This window comes from Pteropus medius, unplaced genomic scaffold (genome assembly GCF_902729225.1).
Source record: "Pteropus medius unplaced genomic scaffold, Ma_sr-lr_union100, whole genome shotgun sequence".
Classification (NCBI taxonomy): Eukaryota; Metazoa; Chordata; class Mammalia; order Chiroptera; family Pteropodidae; genus Pteropus; species Pteropus medius.
This window is the reverse complement of record NW_024346692.1, coordinates 2,105,446-2,123,945: the sequence shown is the minus strand read 5'-3', so window position 1 is coordinate 2,123,945 and position 18,500 is coordinate 2,105,446. Positions and strand designations below refer to the sequence as shown.

At 32.3% G+C, this 18,500-nt stretch overlaps 1 protein-coding gene across 2 annotated transcripts in view; it reads right to left on the bottom strand.

Moving 5' to 3' along the window:
• The window catches only part of ATF7IP (activating transcription factor 7 interacting protein), a 104,236-nt gene that overhangs the window by 78,667 nt on the left and 7,069 nt on the right, over window positions 1-18,500 (bottom strand). The window contains exon 1 of one of the 2 annotated variants that reach the window (XM_039876412.1): window positions 10,116-12,897. The exons of the other annotated variant lie outside the window; for it this stretch is intronic. Within the exon in view, the coding sequence (XP_039732346.1) occupies window positions 10,116-10,132 (17 nt within the window). The 5' untranslated portion in view covers window positions 10,133-12,897. Of the gene's footprint in view, window positions 1-10,115; window positions 12,898-18,500 lie in introns of those variants that run through there. 2 annotated transcript variants of the gene reach the window in all.

The window sequence follows — 18,500 nt, the reverse complement described above, 5'->3', positions numbered from 1 at the left end:
ATTATCTCCATACAAATTTAAAAAAAAAAAACCTTGGATTAAAGATGAAATCTTTGGTGAAAGAGCAACAACAAAGTATTAACAGAATACAACCTAGGGAATTGAACTAAAATGATACTCAGATGAAAACTGATAGCCTTAAATGCATATATTAATTTTTTTAAAAGCCACACTCAAAAACAAGTAAAAGAAGAAAGGTATAACCCAAAGCAAGAAATTACAATAAGAGCAGAAAATGAGAGAAAACTCAAAACAGTAAGCAATCAATGAAACCAAATGTCAGTTTTCAAAAAGACTATGAGGGAAAAATGGCAAGAACTGAAAAAAGCACAATAAAAAATATTAGAAATTATGAGACATAACAATAAATATAAAGTAAACTTGGTTCAAATATTCAAGTAAATAGAGGTTATGTGAAAAAGACTAAGAGATTTTAACTTATTGCAAACTCAATAAAATTCAACAGTGCTAGGTGGTGGCTGCCAAAAATGTCAATGCAAAGTTAAACTTCAGAACAGAAGTATACAAAGAGAAGGGGGCCATGTTTTAGTATTACATTTAGTTCTGAGCATCATAAAGGTGGCTTTTAAAAACTACATGAAGGTCAAAGAGGACGACCTGGCTAAAGAATGAACTAGAACAATGTATTGTTTGAAGAATAGTTAGGAAAATGGAGGATATTTAGCTTAGAAAACACAAGGGAATTTTAATGGCTTTCTTTAAATAGTGCAAATCTGTCATGTAAAAGAGGGACAGATACTGAGAGAGAGAGAGGCAGATAGACATATAGACAGAAGGGGGGACGTATAAAAACAGAAACAATAAAATGCCAACTTTGTCTTAAAATCAACGAATGTTAATTTGTTCAGATGTCCAACAAAAGAAGGAACTGCCTTATGAAATTAGAGATGCTCCCTTCTGTCATTAAAAATGTTGAAGCAGAAACTAGGTAATTACCTGTCAGGAATACCAAATGGTAGATTCCAGTGCAAAGAGCGATGTTAGAACTAACTACTTGACCGCTTAGGTCCATTTCATTTAGAAGATTTTGTGATTCTATATTACTTGTTAAATAAATTTTGTTGCCTAAGAGGAAGACAAACTAAAAACTCAGATTTAATCTCCCAGATTGTTGGATCATTCACACTCAATTTTAACAGTCTCAAAGATTATACATCTTTATGCTCATGACTTTAATCATTGTCGTACATGCTTTCTTTTAGGTTTATTTGTGTACATACACAATACTCCTCTGTCCTATTTTCCTTCACCTTTCTTTGCTATGATCCCCAATTCTGACAGCATTCAGTAAATTCCTTTTTTGGTCTAACAATTTCTTGCCTCTTTACCTATATATAAAAACCAGTTACTCCATCTCAACTATCTTCCTAGCCCAACCTTCTCTCAAACAAGGGCTTAAGAAAAGTGTGAAAACATTTCTCAATTGTTTTTAAATTTGTGTGTTCTCCACACTGAGAAGCACAAACTTCTCCCCATCCAACCTCAAGCACATTAATTAAAATTATCTTTCTACTATCACCATTTCTCCAATTGTAGTGAAATCGTTTACTGAGGAAAAACATACACCAACATATGTTTTATAGTTTAACAGAACATATATTAACACAATAATTTTTAAAAGCTCAAGCAACACCGTCAAACGGCAACAGGTAACAGTTTGTGCCCCTGAAACACAAGTGTGGATTCTTCACAGCTGGCCTCTAGTTTTTAAGTATCTAACCATGTAGTAATAAATGACTAATTGCCTTTCAGAATCAAGAGAACTGGAAGTCCCACCTAAAGTAACACTTTTTAGGTTGCAGAAAGAGCCTGCTGTTTAACTTCTATAGAGAAGGAGGCAAAGAGAAAACTGCCTAATATAATTCCTTTCTTCCTCCACTTCTCTAGTGAGCTAAGCTCACTACCACTCTTCACTTCATCCTTACTTACCTCCCCACACTCATTCCCCCAAATTATTATATCAATGAGTAATATATTTTTATCATTTGCCATACTGATATTGATAGATACACATACTTGCATTTCTTTACAGATATAAATCTTCCTATCTTTACAGTAATGAGTATATATTCTTTATTTTATACAGTTCTTTATTTCAGTGAGATTTTTTCTGTATGCAATTTTTCATGCATACCAAAAAAGAATATAACAAATGCCTAGCTTAAAGAATAAGATATTAAATTCAATGTAATTTCTAATTAATACATCCATTTTAGTTTTAGATTCAAATTCACTTTATTAAAATGGTGATAAATTCAAGTATGTGCAAATGAAAATAAAGGTGGTACTGGAAAACTTGACCATGTTACATGTAAATATACATTATCTAATGAATATCAATGAGCCACTTGGTAAAACATAAGCACTGATTTTGATTATGAAGTCAAAGTGGTAGGTTTACACTAAAACTTTACAGTTCAGCAGGATTACAAAATGTCATGTTTCTGTATGTAGCTGGTGTTATTACGACTGACAATACAGTAACAGGACTATAATGAAGAGATCTATAATTGATTACTATGTTGCATGAATAATATTCACATATGAAAGCCCACTGTTCATTTCAAGTCAAACTTGAGGAAAATCAGAAGATGAAAATATTTTTTAAGACCAAATCCAAATATGCCATTGAAAATCTCCTAAAAATTAACATTAAACAATCTATCGATCTTGATATTAGTAAAACTAAAAACAAACAAAAAAACCCCCTTCCCAATGGTGATAGATAGATACAAGGTCTGAGGGAGTAGGAGGTGGGGGCTGGGAGTGTCATAGAAAAAAGACCTGAATCTCTTACCTGTGGGCAGTTTAATATTGTGAAAAGGACTTCCTCTTCTGTAAACCACTGCTACTTAGTTCATTTGTATAAACATTAAAAGCTAATGAAGACTTCTAGATCAGCCTTCTTGAGCCTAAATTCCTTGTTTGGTTTATATTCATAAGAGAAACAGGAATACAGTAGATTGACTACATATTAAAATTCCTTTCAAACAGTGGTACACATTCTGTTGCATAGTTTGTGCAGCAAACATCCCATTAATCACAAAGCCAAAAAACATCAGACAGTATGTCAATGAAGCTCACAGAACACACAAAGTACATCTTTCCAAAAGACTGTTCCAGTGAAGATGCCTAGAATTAGAATTCTTTTGTACTGCTTTCTGTGCTGCCAACTATTAGGTCTGCAGCAACTGTGTGCAGTTAAGTACTTCCCACATATTACTCAATATTATCAATAGGCATAAATCTATAAAAGCAGAACTAAAAGCCTAAAAGGCGTATAGCTCCTCACTATTACACATATTCATTGTCAACTGTGGAGGTTTCCTATTCTAATGCATCAACTATATTCTTTCACACCAAAAGGCTGAATTCTTATACATTCCAAAGAGAAAATCCATGACACATATTATTTGCTGCTCTAGCACAGCCAGACTGCAATTACAGCTAGCTGGCGCCAGTAAGAACGATTTACATAAAGCAGTTTTCATTTCATGACCAAACTAAAAGAGAATACTGCTGAGTAAACCCTCCCCCATTAGTTCCCCACAGGCACTGACTGGCTCTAGAATATATCTAGTTATCTATTTATTAATATGATCCAAATTCAGGTAATAAGAGAAAAATCAACTTATAACCCTTATATAACTTGAAATTCTGCCCTCTCCATCCCCCAAAAATATGTTGATCCCCCAGAAATATTCAAAAGTTTAAGTTTGTGGTGTAGACCAATGATTACATAAATCCAACGACTGCTATTTTTAGCAATCATTAAAAATATAAAATATAATTTACATTTAGCTAAAAGCTATCCTCATTTTACTCAACAGCTACCTTTCAAATTTTGTTTACTAATCACTTAAATAGTAAATGATCATTTAATTGATTTGCTCTTAGAACCATATTGCTTTGTTTCACCGAATAATAAGACAATGCATCTTCAGGTATCGCTATTATGATGGTTAAATAATTCAACATATTTACCACTAGTTAGTATTACTAAAGCATGCATTCAATATCAAACTCAAGCATATTAAATTTTGTGTATTGTTTTAATTAGCCAGATCTAACTGGGCAAGTATTGAGTTATTATCTGTAAAGTCCTTTAATTTTTTTAAATTATTATTTCATGGCCTAATAAATAATTCTGTCTATCCACGTCTATTTTTCCAAGTATTTTGTTGAGTATAAATATATTAAATTTCATTTTCAAATAATAATCCAGAAACTATTTTGAGTCATATCTAAAATAAGATTTAAAAAAGTAGTTAATATGCTAATTAGTGGTTATTCAAAATATATTCCTTATTTTTCATCTTATTTTCAGTTGTCTTAAAATATAGTCCTTAAATTATTCTTATTACACAATAAAGAAAATGGGTTTCTACTTTAGGGTAATGATAAAGTTAGATATCAACAAGTATTCTGATATATGGATAATCCAAAGTGTTAACCTAGGTTACCTCTGATAAGCTGTAATAGATGTCCTCAAACAACCATATTCTCTTGTCAAGATCTGTGCTCCACCAGCAGTGGATGAAAGGACAAGGACAAATGTGAGTAGTGTTCATCTGGCTATTGGCTACCTATTCCATGCTACCTCCAGCATTCTCAATTCCTCAGCATTTTAACCTTCTCATAGTTACCGTCTTCCTATTTTCCCAGCCCCAATGTAGATTCATTGAGGGCAGGGATCCAACCATCAAAACAGTGCCTGGCAAATAACAGGTGCATAATAAATATTTGTTAAATTTGTTGAATCAATTCATCAATTCACAGTCTATTTTTGTTTTTACTCTATCATGCTACCCTAGCATAAATAAGAATTCTTGTTTGTCCCTTTTGGGCTCTTTTAAAGTCTTTATTTTGATATTTAAACATCTTGTTTTCTGGCATTTTTTACTGTAGATCAGCTAGGCTCCTAAAAACCCCCTCTCCCTAAGATCCTTTTCTAAAGTAACCCTAGCTCAGATTTCTCCCCAATTCCATAATGATTGGGGTGGGGGGAAGGAAAAGAAAAAACTGTGCAGGAGAGAACCTTGTGAGGAAAAAGCAACCAATATTTGCTCATAATTTAATTTGTGTTACACACTGCACTAGGTGCTTTATATTTGTTATGCTCATTTAAATCTCATTATCAACTTGGTATGGTAGACTTCATCCCTATTTAAAGATACGAAAACTGGGGCTCTGAAAATAAGCAGCTAGCCTCATCCCATAAAAAATAATGTATAAGACTTATTAAGTTATTAATATAAATAGGTACTATAGTTACACTTGTCATGTAAACTTCTAGCTAGTAAATGGAAGATATATGAATTCACCTTGACTCTGACACCAAAATTTGTGTCCTTCCCTGACTCCTAATCTAGATTGTCCAACCATCTCTCTCATTAATGGTCAAGGAATGGCATTAAAAGAGAAATTAAATAATTTACCCAAAACAATACGATTATTTAACAGTACCAGAACAACAACAAAAAAATTGTTTCCTGACTTCTGTACTAATACTTTCCACTCTGAATGCCATTTTACTTCTATGTCAGCAAAGGAAACCACCAAGTCAGATGGCTCTGCTGGGCAGTTAATTGTGTCTGGTTTACCTCAGCAGGAAAGGTAGAAGCCCTTAGGCAGATGCAGAAGCAACTCCTCAGACCTCTTCTGGTGTTAAATTCCCTCTTTCATTAAATTCAAAGATTCACTGAATCAATAAGCACTGTTTTCATCATTTCTATATTCACGCATTAATGACTAATAACAGACTTACAAATTACTAATAGAGAACACTTCATGAAAGTTCTAAACTGAGCAATTTTTTTTAGAATCTCTTATTTGAGTAGACTTCAAGCTTTCTCCCAAATCACTTTCTCTTTTAAAAGTGTGAGGAATTAGGAAAGCAAGGCAGTCAATGTTTCCTGTGTGAGTTAACTGCATTAACTGCTTTTTCAATTTTCGCTCAAGTTTTCTCTCTAACTTGAAAACCATTTTCCAAAAAAGAATAACATTCTTTTAGCACTTCCCTAGAATTTCCAATGTCATGGAATTACATGAATGCTAAGAAGCTGGCTTTCACTCTGGAAAATGTGAAATTTAAATTCACAGCAGATCATGATTATAAACTACCATGTTTCATGGATTACCAAGGTAGTGTTCATATAGCTGAGGAAGTGAATATTATTTAAACAGAAGTCTGTAATGGCCCCTGAAATAATCTAGTCTAGGGCAGTTAAGAAAATTTTCTATTAGGAACTTACTCATTTTAAGTGCTAAAACTTCTTAGTTCAACCAATTTAGGCAAAAATCTTTTTTATAAAATAGATTTCCTTTACTTGTTTGGTAAACTGCATATCTTGACTATAACTTTTTCTTATCTACTATCACCATTAAGAACATCAAATTAATAAACAGTGATGTTTTTGAGTTATAGATAACTTATCATTAAAAGACCTCGAAGTGCTTATGTTTCTAATTAGTATTTCTTTAGTCTCTTCATTTTCAATCATCACTTTTATTGATATCACGGTATGTCCTTCAATCAGCTATCACAGTACTCCAATATAAAAATTAGGACAAGGCTAAAGGTTAGCAAATGTGCCATTATCTTCTAAAGAATAAATTGACTTTATATATGCTACCTCTTCTACAAAGTAGGCTAGATTTTATGTTTTTTTACTTTCTTCTTGGTTAGAGGTTGTATTTTAGATATAAGGCTGCCAACAATCTGTCAAATAAGTAGGATAGGGATTTAAAAGGAACAGCTTACAGGTGCTTAGCAGGTAATGTGAGTTAAGGAAGAGCACCAGATGTGAGGACTAAGCCCCATCTGAAGGAGACAGTAACTACTCAACTATAGATTATTTTTCTCAGAAACACAATTCCAGCACTGCCCAATCTTCTATTTTTCAAGAGATGAGACATCCACATTTTTGTGTAAAATCTGACAACTTTAAATTTTGACAACTAGAGAAATAGGGCAGTGGCTAAAAGATGAAATAAGTCTGTTGGCTGCCAGTTTGTGGCCACTAAAAGAAAACTATACTGTTAAGATTCATTCTCATTTGTATTGAAACAGAAAACTCTAGGCCCTGTATTCTAGTCATCTTTTCAGAGAAATTATTTTCGTCCAGTATATTTGGAGAACTCAGCCAGACAAGAACTGAAACATTTCTCCCACTCCTCTGTGTAATGTAAACATTCTATATTGGCTAATTTATTTAGAGTAAGACCCAGTAGTAAATACATTATATTACCAAACTGATATACTTTATCAGCACTTCTTGCTTCTGAGCATAAGTTATATGAGAAATTTCCCATACTTTTTAAAATACCACATTCCCTGATCCAGGCACATCTGAGAAAGTATATGACATCTGAGAAGCAAGTGAAGTGAAAAGCATTCAAATATTACTGGAAAATTACCATGCCAGATATTTGTGGAGTATTTCATGGTACTATTCAGAAATATTATGTAAACTGATCCTCAGCATATCCTTGCCAAAATAGATAGGAATTTCCCCCCTATTTTATAGATGAGGAAACAAGAGTCAGAAAATGGGATACATCAGCACTATAAGAAAAATGTAACAAAAACAGAATTCGCATTTAGGTTTGAACTCTTGGTCAATATTCTTTCCACTATCTCAACATTTCCCTTAAAGGCCTATGCTAATGAAACGGTTTATGAAAAAGGGTAAACAAATGGAGAGCACAAGAAGTGACAAAATATTAACATAAAATTTCAATTATCCGGCTCTCAGATTTTTTATGCTCTCAATGATTCAACATAATAGCTAACCTGAAATTTAGCATAGAAAATCTTAAACTATCACCAATCCCAAAAGTAATAATCCCAGTAGGGTTTATGCTCACATTCGCAAAAATGCAACATGGCACTGAAAGAATTAGCAATAACATCCTGAGTAACCAGAGTGTTCGTTTCCCCATGTACAAATAATAATCAGTAGAGTCAACATGTGGAGGATGGAAATAAATCTTATAGTCCACAATGGAAGGCAAAAAGAGTGGATCATTAAAATTTCCCTGAGGTTCTACTCTGAAGATCAACAAAAGTTAGTCAATAATTTCAACCAAGCCAATTTTTCTCCAGCAGTAAAGAATATCAAACCAAGTACATGGCTCCCATTGTATGAAATTTTTGAAACAGTGAGCTATTTTTACTATGAAAGGCATGAAAATAAGAGTGATTAAAGTCACAGCACATTCACTTTTCTATGTGATACTTCAGGGCACAACCTTACTGAAAGGCATGATGGATAGAATTTCTCACCCATACTGAATTTCCTCTCCTTTTTCTCTTTTAGGAGATTTACATAAAGTATTGCTCGGATTATTACATTAAAAGTCCCAACAACTTTACAAAGTAAGGTAATGAAAGTGAAATAAATGCACTAATAAAGCTGTTGAAACTGAGCTAATGATTCCAACTATATTTTGGGCCTCTGAACACTAAGTTAGAAAAAAACAATTATTTTATTTAAAAAAAAAAACAACTAAAAACAGGCGTAAACATAACTTCGTGGCAAGGCAGCAATTTTAAACTGTTAAATTATGTAAATATAGATCTTATACTATACTTTCATGAAAATCAAAAACGAACATAAAGAATATATGTCCTAGAATGCTCTTCAAACTGAATTCCAGTCCGTTAGCACCTGGAGCTTTACAAACAAGTGACCTAGATCCTACACTAATATAAGATCATAACTGTCATATGTCATCTAGTTTCATTCAAACTTTTGTTTTCATCATAACAACCTAATTGTTCTTATTTACTAAACTTATAAATAAATGTTATAAATTTGCATTATAAAATAAGTACATAGTAGTTAAATACCACCTGTATCCCTTTTCATATAATGGGGTCCTTCGTAAGAATTTAATGTGTAAAAAGTTGCTGTTTTTTAAAAGTTGTTAAATTTAGAAAGTTCAAAACTTACTGTTTTATGTCATATTAGTCAGGGATATATTCATAATACTTTACTGACACAGCTAGAGAAATGTATCATACCATTAAAAAAAAATTTCAAAAGATACTGTGATTTAAAAATTAGTCCTAAAAATGTAACTGTTCTGCAATCTGGAATATGTGAATAAGAATATAATTCTACCTTACTGGGTCACTGTGGACTTACAATATCTCAATAAATGTTTTCTACTTCAGACCCAATGTTAAGAAACTTTTTGAAATTTTTGAAACTAAATTTACAAAATCGCTGAGTTATACTACTTTTAAATATAACACAGGTTTAAACTAAGACTAAAGTGGACATCAACAATTAATATCAGTTAATTAAAACAATTTAGTATTTACTTCGGCTTTGTTGCATTAGAAAACAATAGCTATAAAGAAAAGGGTATTGAGACCTAGAAGATGTGAACTTATTTCTAAATTAAAATTCTGCATCTGAATGTCAATTTCAGCAAAAAGTAATTAGGATAAAAACTTAGCACCATTAAAAATGTGAAAGAGTTGGATGGACAAAAGGAGGCAGCACAATGAAAAATAATTGAAATCCACAGTACAAAAAGTCTAAGTATTAAAAAAAAAGTTATTTCTGTAATCATAATTCATATTCAAAGAATTAACATTCTTTCCAGAAGCTACCAAACAATACCTCCAAAAAACACACATACACACACATATACATACACACAAAAAAAAAACAAGAAAAATCACACTCTTCGTGCAAAACAAGGCTTAATTATGGCTTCTTTTTTTAAAAAAAATCTATTCATATTAATATATTGTTTTTAATTTCTACAAATAAATATCAAGCAAACTAAAATATCCAACATGAAAGGAATATTAAGTTAATTAAAGCCAGAAAAGCACTACTGTGGTGATCAAATGTTCTGGCAATGACAGAACATAAGATGGTGAGAAATTACAGGAATTTAACCTTTGACCTCACCATCCTACGCACTGTTTCCATAATAGAGGCTTAAAGGTTCTATCAGCAAACATTTCAACTTCCTAGCAAGCAAGCTCTAAGTTCACCTTCCTATGTAAACTCTGTAAAATTCCAATGTTTTTTAATTAAAATGTTCAAAAATAAAGAGTAATTGGTTCTTACCTCTGGTCTTGATGCATGTGACAAGTCTCCACACTGGCATAGTTGCTGCCTAAGCAGCTACAAAGACTAGGTTAGCAGCCATTTTGAGACAGCTGCAATGTCTCAGTTGCACTAAAGTGTAATTAAGATGGCTGCAATGTGCACTCAAGAACTCACACAGTGAAAACTCAGCTATGTATCAAACAAAGCCCCTCCCACTTTGTCAGCCTGCAGGAAACTGAACACAGACAACAGCTAATGCATATACTGCAACAAACAATGCAGCTACTCAGGGCACAGAAAACAGAGAAGGCAGCAAGCCAGTTTTGTAACATAATGCCTGTGAGTCCCGACTTGCAATACAGACTTTGAGCACATCCAGATCCCAGACAGCTTGAAGTCCACGCCACATATTAGCAGTTACAGAGATAGAGCCAAATCACACACAGCAAACATCAGGGAATTTGCTTGAAAGAAAGCCTCCATTTCAGTCCAGAAAAAAAGTCAAACTCTGCTCAAGGCCTTTTTAAAAAAATCTTTTGTAGTATTTTTACCACAAAAAGAATGCCAATTTTTATAATTTCTGGGAAATTTAACTGTTTAAATCCTAATAGTCAATTTCCATTTATAGAAGAAGGCTAGTTAAAGATTTTTTCCACAGAATCTAAGCCCCCAAAGTGCTCAAACCTAGCAGAATGGTTAAAATTGCAATCAAATATTTGACTCTTGACAAAAATTTTAAATAACTGCTAGCGAGGGACTAGAGTCATTAGAACTATGATGGCAACAAAGCTTATTTTGAGTAATCGGTCACATACAATTTCTTCACTTTTGTAGTCCAGGTGGTCACAAAGACATCTCCAGGTGAGTGGTCCCAAGGCAAATTAAATTTCATGCCCTGCCTCAAACCTCCCAACATTTTGATATGGGTGAAAAGCAAATAAAAATAAAGAATGTGGACACTCCTGGGGAAACAATTAGGGAGACTAAAAGGGTAAAATTCAGTCTGAAAGTGGGTCTATTAACAAGATAAATTTGAGACTGATCCCAACAAAAGTGTCTTGGCAGTAGCCTAGCCATTAAAAGAAGGGAAAGACAAAAGCAGAGAAAGAACCTGTTTGCTTGATAACTCATATAGCTAGGAAATTCACCTTTTCCTTCTCTCTTCCTTGGTTTACATTCCTAAAACTTGGCTGCCCTGTACTATTTTGTCTCAATCCACCACTTGATCTAAGTATTTATTAAAACTTGTTGAGGGGCATGGGGGGAAGTAGAAGTATAGCTAAAAGGAGACTGGTCCCATAAATTGATGATTGTTCAAGCTGAGTGATGGGCACACAGAGTCCGTTATTTCATTCTATTTCTGTATATATTTAAATTCTTCCATAATAAAAGTTAAAAATTCCTCAACTTTTAAATGGTATTTATTTTCCAGGAGGCAAATTGGATAATGTATATAAAAAACGGCTTTAAGTACTTTATCAGAAAAAAAAAGCTATACTTGATCCAAGTCACATTAATTCTTCAAAAACACAACTGATACTGAGGTGGCTCAAATCTATTGGTTAAAAGAAAGAGCCTGGTAAACTGGGAAAGATTCAAACAGAACAGACATTACTGTAGCACTGGAATGTGATTAAGGTTAATGTGGATGCAAATAGCCAAAACATTTAAAGCTGCCTAATGAACAGCTTCTGATATTCAGGAAGCAAATTCTTTTGGAGATCTGTTCCACAAAAAATTAAATTATATTAACACACCTTCAAATGTCCTATTCATGATTCAAACTAAATTATCTTATCACTGACAATCCTTTTCTTACTCTCCTTTCTCCTCACTATGCCCATCCCCCAAACCAAGTGTAACTGCTCTCTCAAGATCTTTTGATGCATACCATCATTATATTTACCATTTCATTACTTATATCTTTATCTCTTTATATCTTTATATCTTTATAAGTAATGAAATCACATCTTAATTCATTTTCCAATCACTTCCACAGTGTGAAACAGTGTTTATTTGCTCAATAGATGGTAAGTTGAAAGATTTCCAGTGTTTTTGTTTCTACCACAAAAATCTCTGAAAATTCTATATATTTAAGAACCTTCATTTTTAGGATCTCATCTCTTTCTTTCTAGAAAGAAGAATAAGTCATCTAATAAGTTAACTAAATTTTTAGTCTTGGCCTAAAAACTTCTGCACTTAAAAACTGAAGATGGAAAAAATATTCTTTGTGGGGCATTTTTCAGTTTTTAGTGTTTTTACAGGCACTACATAGAAGCTACTACGCGCTTAGAAGAACTGAACTCTAAAGAAAGTCTAAAGAAAATTATAGAACATAAGTATATTATTTGCCTTTAAATTCTTAATAATACTAAGAAAGTATATAGCTTGATAATGTCATAGGTTATAAAAAGTTTGTTTTTGATAGGGTGAGTCATAATAAAACTATCATTGTTTATTTGTAAAAGCAAACATATTTGGAAGATATTTCTAATGTTACACATTTCCATGATTATGAAATGTTTTATCTCTTCCTAAATAAAAACTAGCACTTTTCACATAATTTTTTCATTTCACTCTTAAAATGACCATGTAAAGCAAGAGTCCTGTAATCTCCAATTCTTATGACCAGAGAATGTAATCATTGGCTGGGGCCACACAGGTAGTAATGAAAAAAAACAGAAAAAAATTAATCCTAGTCAACTACTATACTTTTTATATATCATATATCACACTATTAGAAAGTTTCCATACATAAAATATTGAAAAATCCGTAGAACCTAAATAAAAGGTTTCACTGTATTAGATAGGAAGTAAATATATTTTTCATTTATTTAGTATACTTTAATTACACAAATTATTATCAACATAATACATATTAAAATAGAAAAGGGGAGTGACATCAGAAACATGGTAGAGTGAGAGGCATCCCCAGATCTCTCCCTTTGAAACAACAATAAACTGAACATCTAAAATTCAACAAAAAACTCCCAAAATGCACACCAGCACGTTTGAGCGTGGGATCTGCGCATAAGAGCTACCACAGAAAAAAAGAAAAATAAATAAAAGAAAGAAAGAATAAATAAAAGAGAAAAAGAACCCTAAAAGGATATTAAGATGGTATACCTAATTTCACTCCCTCAAATCCTATTAAAACTACAGTAGAGATTTTTTTTGAAGCATAAATCCTCAAGAACAGAAGAAAAGTAAAAGAGACTATAGCTGGAAAGATTTGGGGAAGCTGAAAAATAAGCAGACCACTGGCAACTAACTTAGCAGTTCCCAAAACATCATATTCCAAGATGCACTGGGGACAAGTAAAGAATCAATTTGATTCACCTGGCAACTTCAAAAAAAAAAAAAAGAGGAACTAGAAGTAGGCACCTTTGCAAATTGGAGTGAAGGGAGCAAATGGTAGGATGATGTGACTAAAAAAGGGAATACTAGTGAAAGCTGTGTAGCAATAAGATTCCCTAGATGCCCTCATCACATTCCACTGGATATCTCCTCTCCCCAATTCTAACAGAAGTCTAAAAACAACATCTACAATTAAAAACAAGAGTAGCATACCAAGAAAAGAGGATTTTGTGCTGACTACAGAGACTCTTAGTCTTCTTCCTCCATTAATCTCCCAGAATACTGGCATTCAGACCCTGATTTTCCATGTATAGAAATGGAAGGCTATTCTCTAGAGGTATCTAACAAGCCCAAGAGACAAGATCTTAAGATCTTGGGAGCTCTCCAAACATAGCTGATCCAGATCAGCCTATAGTAAAATTAAAAACTCACAAATTTAAATATTCTAACCAACTTTTAAATATTCCACAATAGGCAGTCAGACAAGGAAAAGAAAGGCAACTAAGAAAAGTGTAACCTAGAAGACATGTTAAAAAATGAAATAAAATTTAAAAAACAAGCAATACTCAGGAAGAAAAACAACAAAAAAAACCCATTAATATCTACAGATAAGAAAAGATATTGCTTTCATGTGTCAAAAGTACAGAACACTATAAGCAAGAAATGAAACATAAATTAAGAACATGATAGAAAAAATAAAAAATTCAGTAGAACTGAATGATAAAGCTGAAGAATTCTAAGCCAAAAAAGAAAGTTGTAAATAAGAAAAAAATAAGAAAACTGGAGTACCTATCTAAAAATTTGCGTTGGTATGACAGAACAGTAGAAGAATTATATCACCAATAAAAACATTTAAGAAAAATTTCCAAGTCTGAAAGGCAAGAGTTGCCAAACTAAAGAGCCTGATGAATACCAGCCAAAGATAAATTTTCTGAATACTGGAGATTAAGATTCTACAAGCTTCCAGTGACAAGAAAATCAGAAATAAGAATGGCTTTATATTTTTCTCAGTAGTAATAGAAGTAAGAAGGTCATGAAACACAGCCTTTAAAATCCTTAAGAAAAATAATTTCTAACCTAGATTTCTATACCTAGCCAAACTATCAGTCAGCAAAATATAGAATGACAATTTTCAGACACATAGTCTCAAAAAAAAAACCTCCTGTATATTTTCTCAAAAAGTTACTAGACAACATGTTCCCCTCCCTCTAATGACAGTAGTCAATAAAAATACATGACATATGGAAAACAAGGGTCCTACACAGAAGAGGCGTGAAGAAAATCCCACAACGGTGGATAAAGTTCTAAGGATGACAATGATGTGCCAGATGTAGAGAGCAACTACGCTAGACTGGAGCAATGAGACTCAAGAAACAAACATGAGGTCAGGATCCTTGCTGCCCCTATATTGGAGAGAAAAAAAAAAATGTCTTCTAAAAAATCAAAAGATCCTTGCTAAATGACTATACCAAATCATCTTAATTATCATTACATGAAAGAGACTCATGTATACAGGCATCCTGGTACAGTTAACATTACCTTCATGAATCAATGTCTGTTAAAACTGTATCAAGAGAATGGGTCAGGATTTCCATGATTCTGTTAGTCTGGTGAAGACAATTTTGTTTAAGTAGATTATTTAACCCAAGATCAGTAAAACAAGAATTACCTAGGACTCAATGAACTGCTTTAATTATGGTCACTATTTTATTTTTAATGGTCATATAGGAAGATATTTTCTTTTTAACCTATCTTTAACCCTCTGTTAAGATATACTTTGTATAAATAGTAATTTAAATATCTTGATCTGATACACCCAGAATTCCAGAGGGAAAAAAACTATGAAAGACCTTAAAATAGGTTATATGAATAAACCACTAGAACATTTTAAGAACAATTCTGTATAAAATTACTGAATATATTGATTTGCCTTGTCCAAAAACTACTAAAAACAATGATTAAACATTGTATACAGTATTGTAACTGAGCGTTTTTACTTTTAATGACCAGTTCACATAGTTTCAATAGGAATCTGTTTTTCGTTCCTATCAAAAGACCATTGGATAAATCAAATCTGTAACCATGACCGCAAGAGAAATGTGACCTTTAAAAGCGAATTTCTTTTAATTAGGTATGAAAGGAAACAAGGACTGTATCTTAAATGTAGAAAAGATGCTTACTATATCTTCAGAGAAAATCAATTTAGCGTCTCTTCTATAACTTATGAATTCTCAGCTTTAATGGGAATAAAGAATATCACCTCTTGACAGACAAGGAACATTGACAAATGTGGGAATCTTAGAGAACCATGATACCCTAAGTGTTAACCACTGCTGGTAAATACTCACTGAGGTAAGTTAGGTGGCTTTCGGTTCTAGATCTTGTAATCAACCACATAAAAATGTGTAAGTAAATTATTATACTTCACAAAACATCTAGATAGAAGTTAACTCTTAAACCTCATATAAAATGGATATAGTGTTGTTAACCAGACAATAAGGTCTTTCTACATTAAGCAATACCTCATTAGACCTATGTAAATAAAAAGGTCAAATAAAACATCAAAATAAATGAATCATCATAAAATTATTAAACAAACTTATATGGTCAAATCTGTGCCTTAAGGGGTAGGCATCTGGCCTCAGAAAAGGTTATAGAAGAAAACTAACACTTTGTTTTGCCTTAATTTTGAGTGAACATATCTAGCAAGTTCCGTAACTGGAAGGTAAATAAAAGAAGAGGGAGCATGTTGCACCCTGAAATTTTTAAAAAATGGGATAATCCTATGTGAATTTAGTAACCAAAATAAATGACATTATCTCTAACTTTGGCAATGATGATTGCCTGAAAAATATCTGACAAACCTTGAAAATAAATAAATAATGGTTGTTTTTTCACCATAAAGATTACTGTAAATTTAGCAAATTTAGTAATTATAGGGTTTTTATTCTTTACTGTTGTTGTTTTTTAATTAATGAATCAGTCCTAAAGCTGGACTCCCTAATAAACCTTTGCAAATAAATTATATTTCTAAATGCTGCTTTTCCCTGTGAGTAGTATTATAAAACACATTTTTCTAAATTACTTTTTAAATGCATTAAATTCTATCTCCAGTAATCAAGAACATTATCATTTTCTATACATCCCCTTGCACCGCAGGGCTCCCTATAGCTGCATATAACTGCCTCTTAGCAAATATTCATGCCTGAACTGACTGAAACCAAAGAAAAATGAGTTAAAAACACATGCTACGCATTTTTTATGTCTAATCTCTTTTAATCTTCGCAATAACCCTAGTAGGTAGGTGGTATCACCATATTATATATAAGAAATACTGCTGGGAGACTAATTCCCAGGTCCCAATACAAAATTATTGGTTCTTTCTACTTCGTTGTATTATTAAATGGTTTTAGGACAATCCTTTGTCTTTTGTTCTTTTGTTCCTTTATTATTTGTTTTTACCTTGCAACTTTTAAATCACTTAAATTTGAGGGAAAGGAATTACACAAACTTAAAATTATGTCATTCCATCTTTTCATCAACCCCTTATTAATTTGCATATGTATGTCCTTCAGTTATATTTTAGAAACATTAATAGGTAAGCAATAGTGTTCTCTTGTTTTTTTAATTTTTTTCTACTCTTTAATGAGAAAAGAATTTTTTTCTAAAAGTTGTTTTACTATTTATAATTTTTTATATGCAGAGTGCCTGTCATATCTTTTGAAAATTTATCCAGTGGGTGCTTATCAACTAAATTACATGTTTATTTTTTAAAAAGTTATGACATCTGTGGATAATCATAAGCTAAAAGAAAGAAAGGAGCTGGAATACCTTACCCTCCCGCCCCCGCCCCCTGGCCTTTTTCACCTACACCTAAAACAAACTGGTTCTATTCTTTCGTTGAGGAAATATTTATTGAACACTAAGGCAGGCATTGTGGAAAGCAATCTTATAATTTTAATAGTAATCTTATGGTCTAATCATACCTAATTAGACGAGATTTGTCTTTATGACATTTGTCAGATATGTCAATAAGATATTCCTAACTGCAAGATTATAAAGTACTATACAAATTAACTATAAACATGTAAGTAGAAAGGAACAAACACCTTTAAAAGAGATACAAAGTAAAGCAAAGTAAAAGAAATTAGAGAACTTTCAGATGAGAATAACATCCTTTATTAGGCATATTATGTAGGCACCAGGGCAACAATGACTCTTATTTACAAAAATCAAGGCTTTATATCAGAGAATTAGAGTTCTCCTAAAATACTAAGGTTTCCTTGATCTCCTCACAACAGAGTCCCACTTTCTGTGCCTTACACAAATACCTATTGTTTTACTTATCATCTACAGAAAGCTACTTTTATTTACTTATTAATCAGGTAAGTATTACCTATATACAAAGAATTTATGACCACAATCTTTTTACTTGTGTATAAGGCCCTCAAAAAATCACATCTTCCATCCAGAAAATGCGTATTTTATACATATTTATAAATGAAGAAAAAATAGAAAATAATGCAAATATACACTCAACTTTGATACTAAAACAAGCAATTCTAACACGTCCCTCATAATTTACCTACAGTCCTTTATCCTTTTAAAATATGCAAGTTAACTGGCAAGGTTCGAAAAATTACACTGAGCGTTAAAAATTAAAATTCCAATTCTTACAAAACTAATCATGACTGAATGTTTTTAAAGTCAAGGAGAAAAGGGAAGAATTCTACCCAATAAGATAAATATTTATAACTTGAACCTCAGCCACAAATCATGAATACAAAATTCTTTCATTTCAAAAGAAGATATACAGAGTTATAATTGGATTTAACTCTTAAAAAAGTTTCCAATATCAAATTATGAATTAGAGATACCACTTCTCCAGCTTCCTTTTGTAGTAGGAAATGTTAGTTTTTCTCTAATATATATTTATCTTCTTCTCTTATAAAATTCTCTAATTTTAGCTGAGCACATGGTTGTCCAACTAGATACTACATTCCTAAGTCTTCCTTTCCCAGCTAAATATATCCCGATGACTAAATT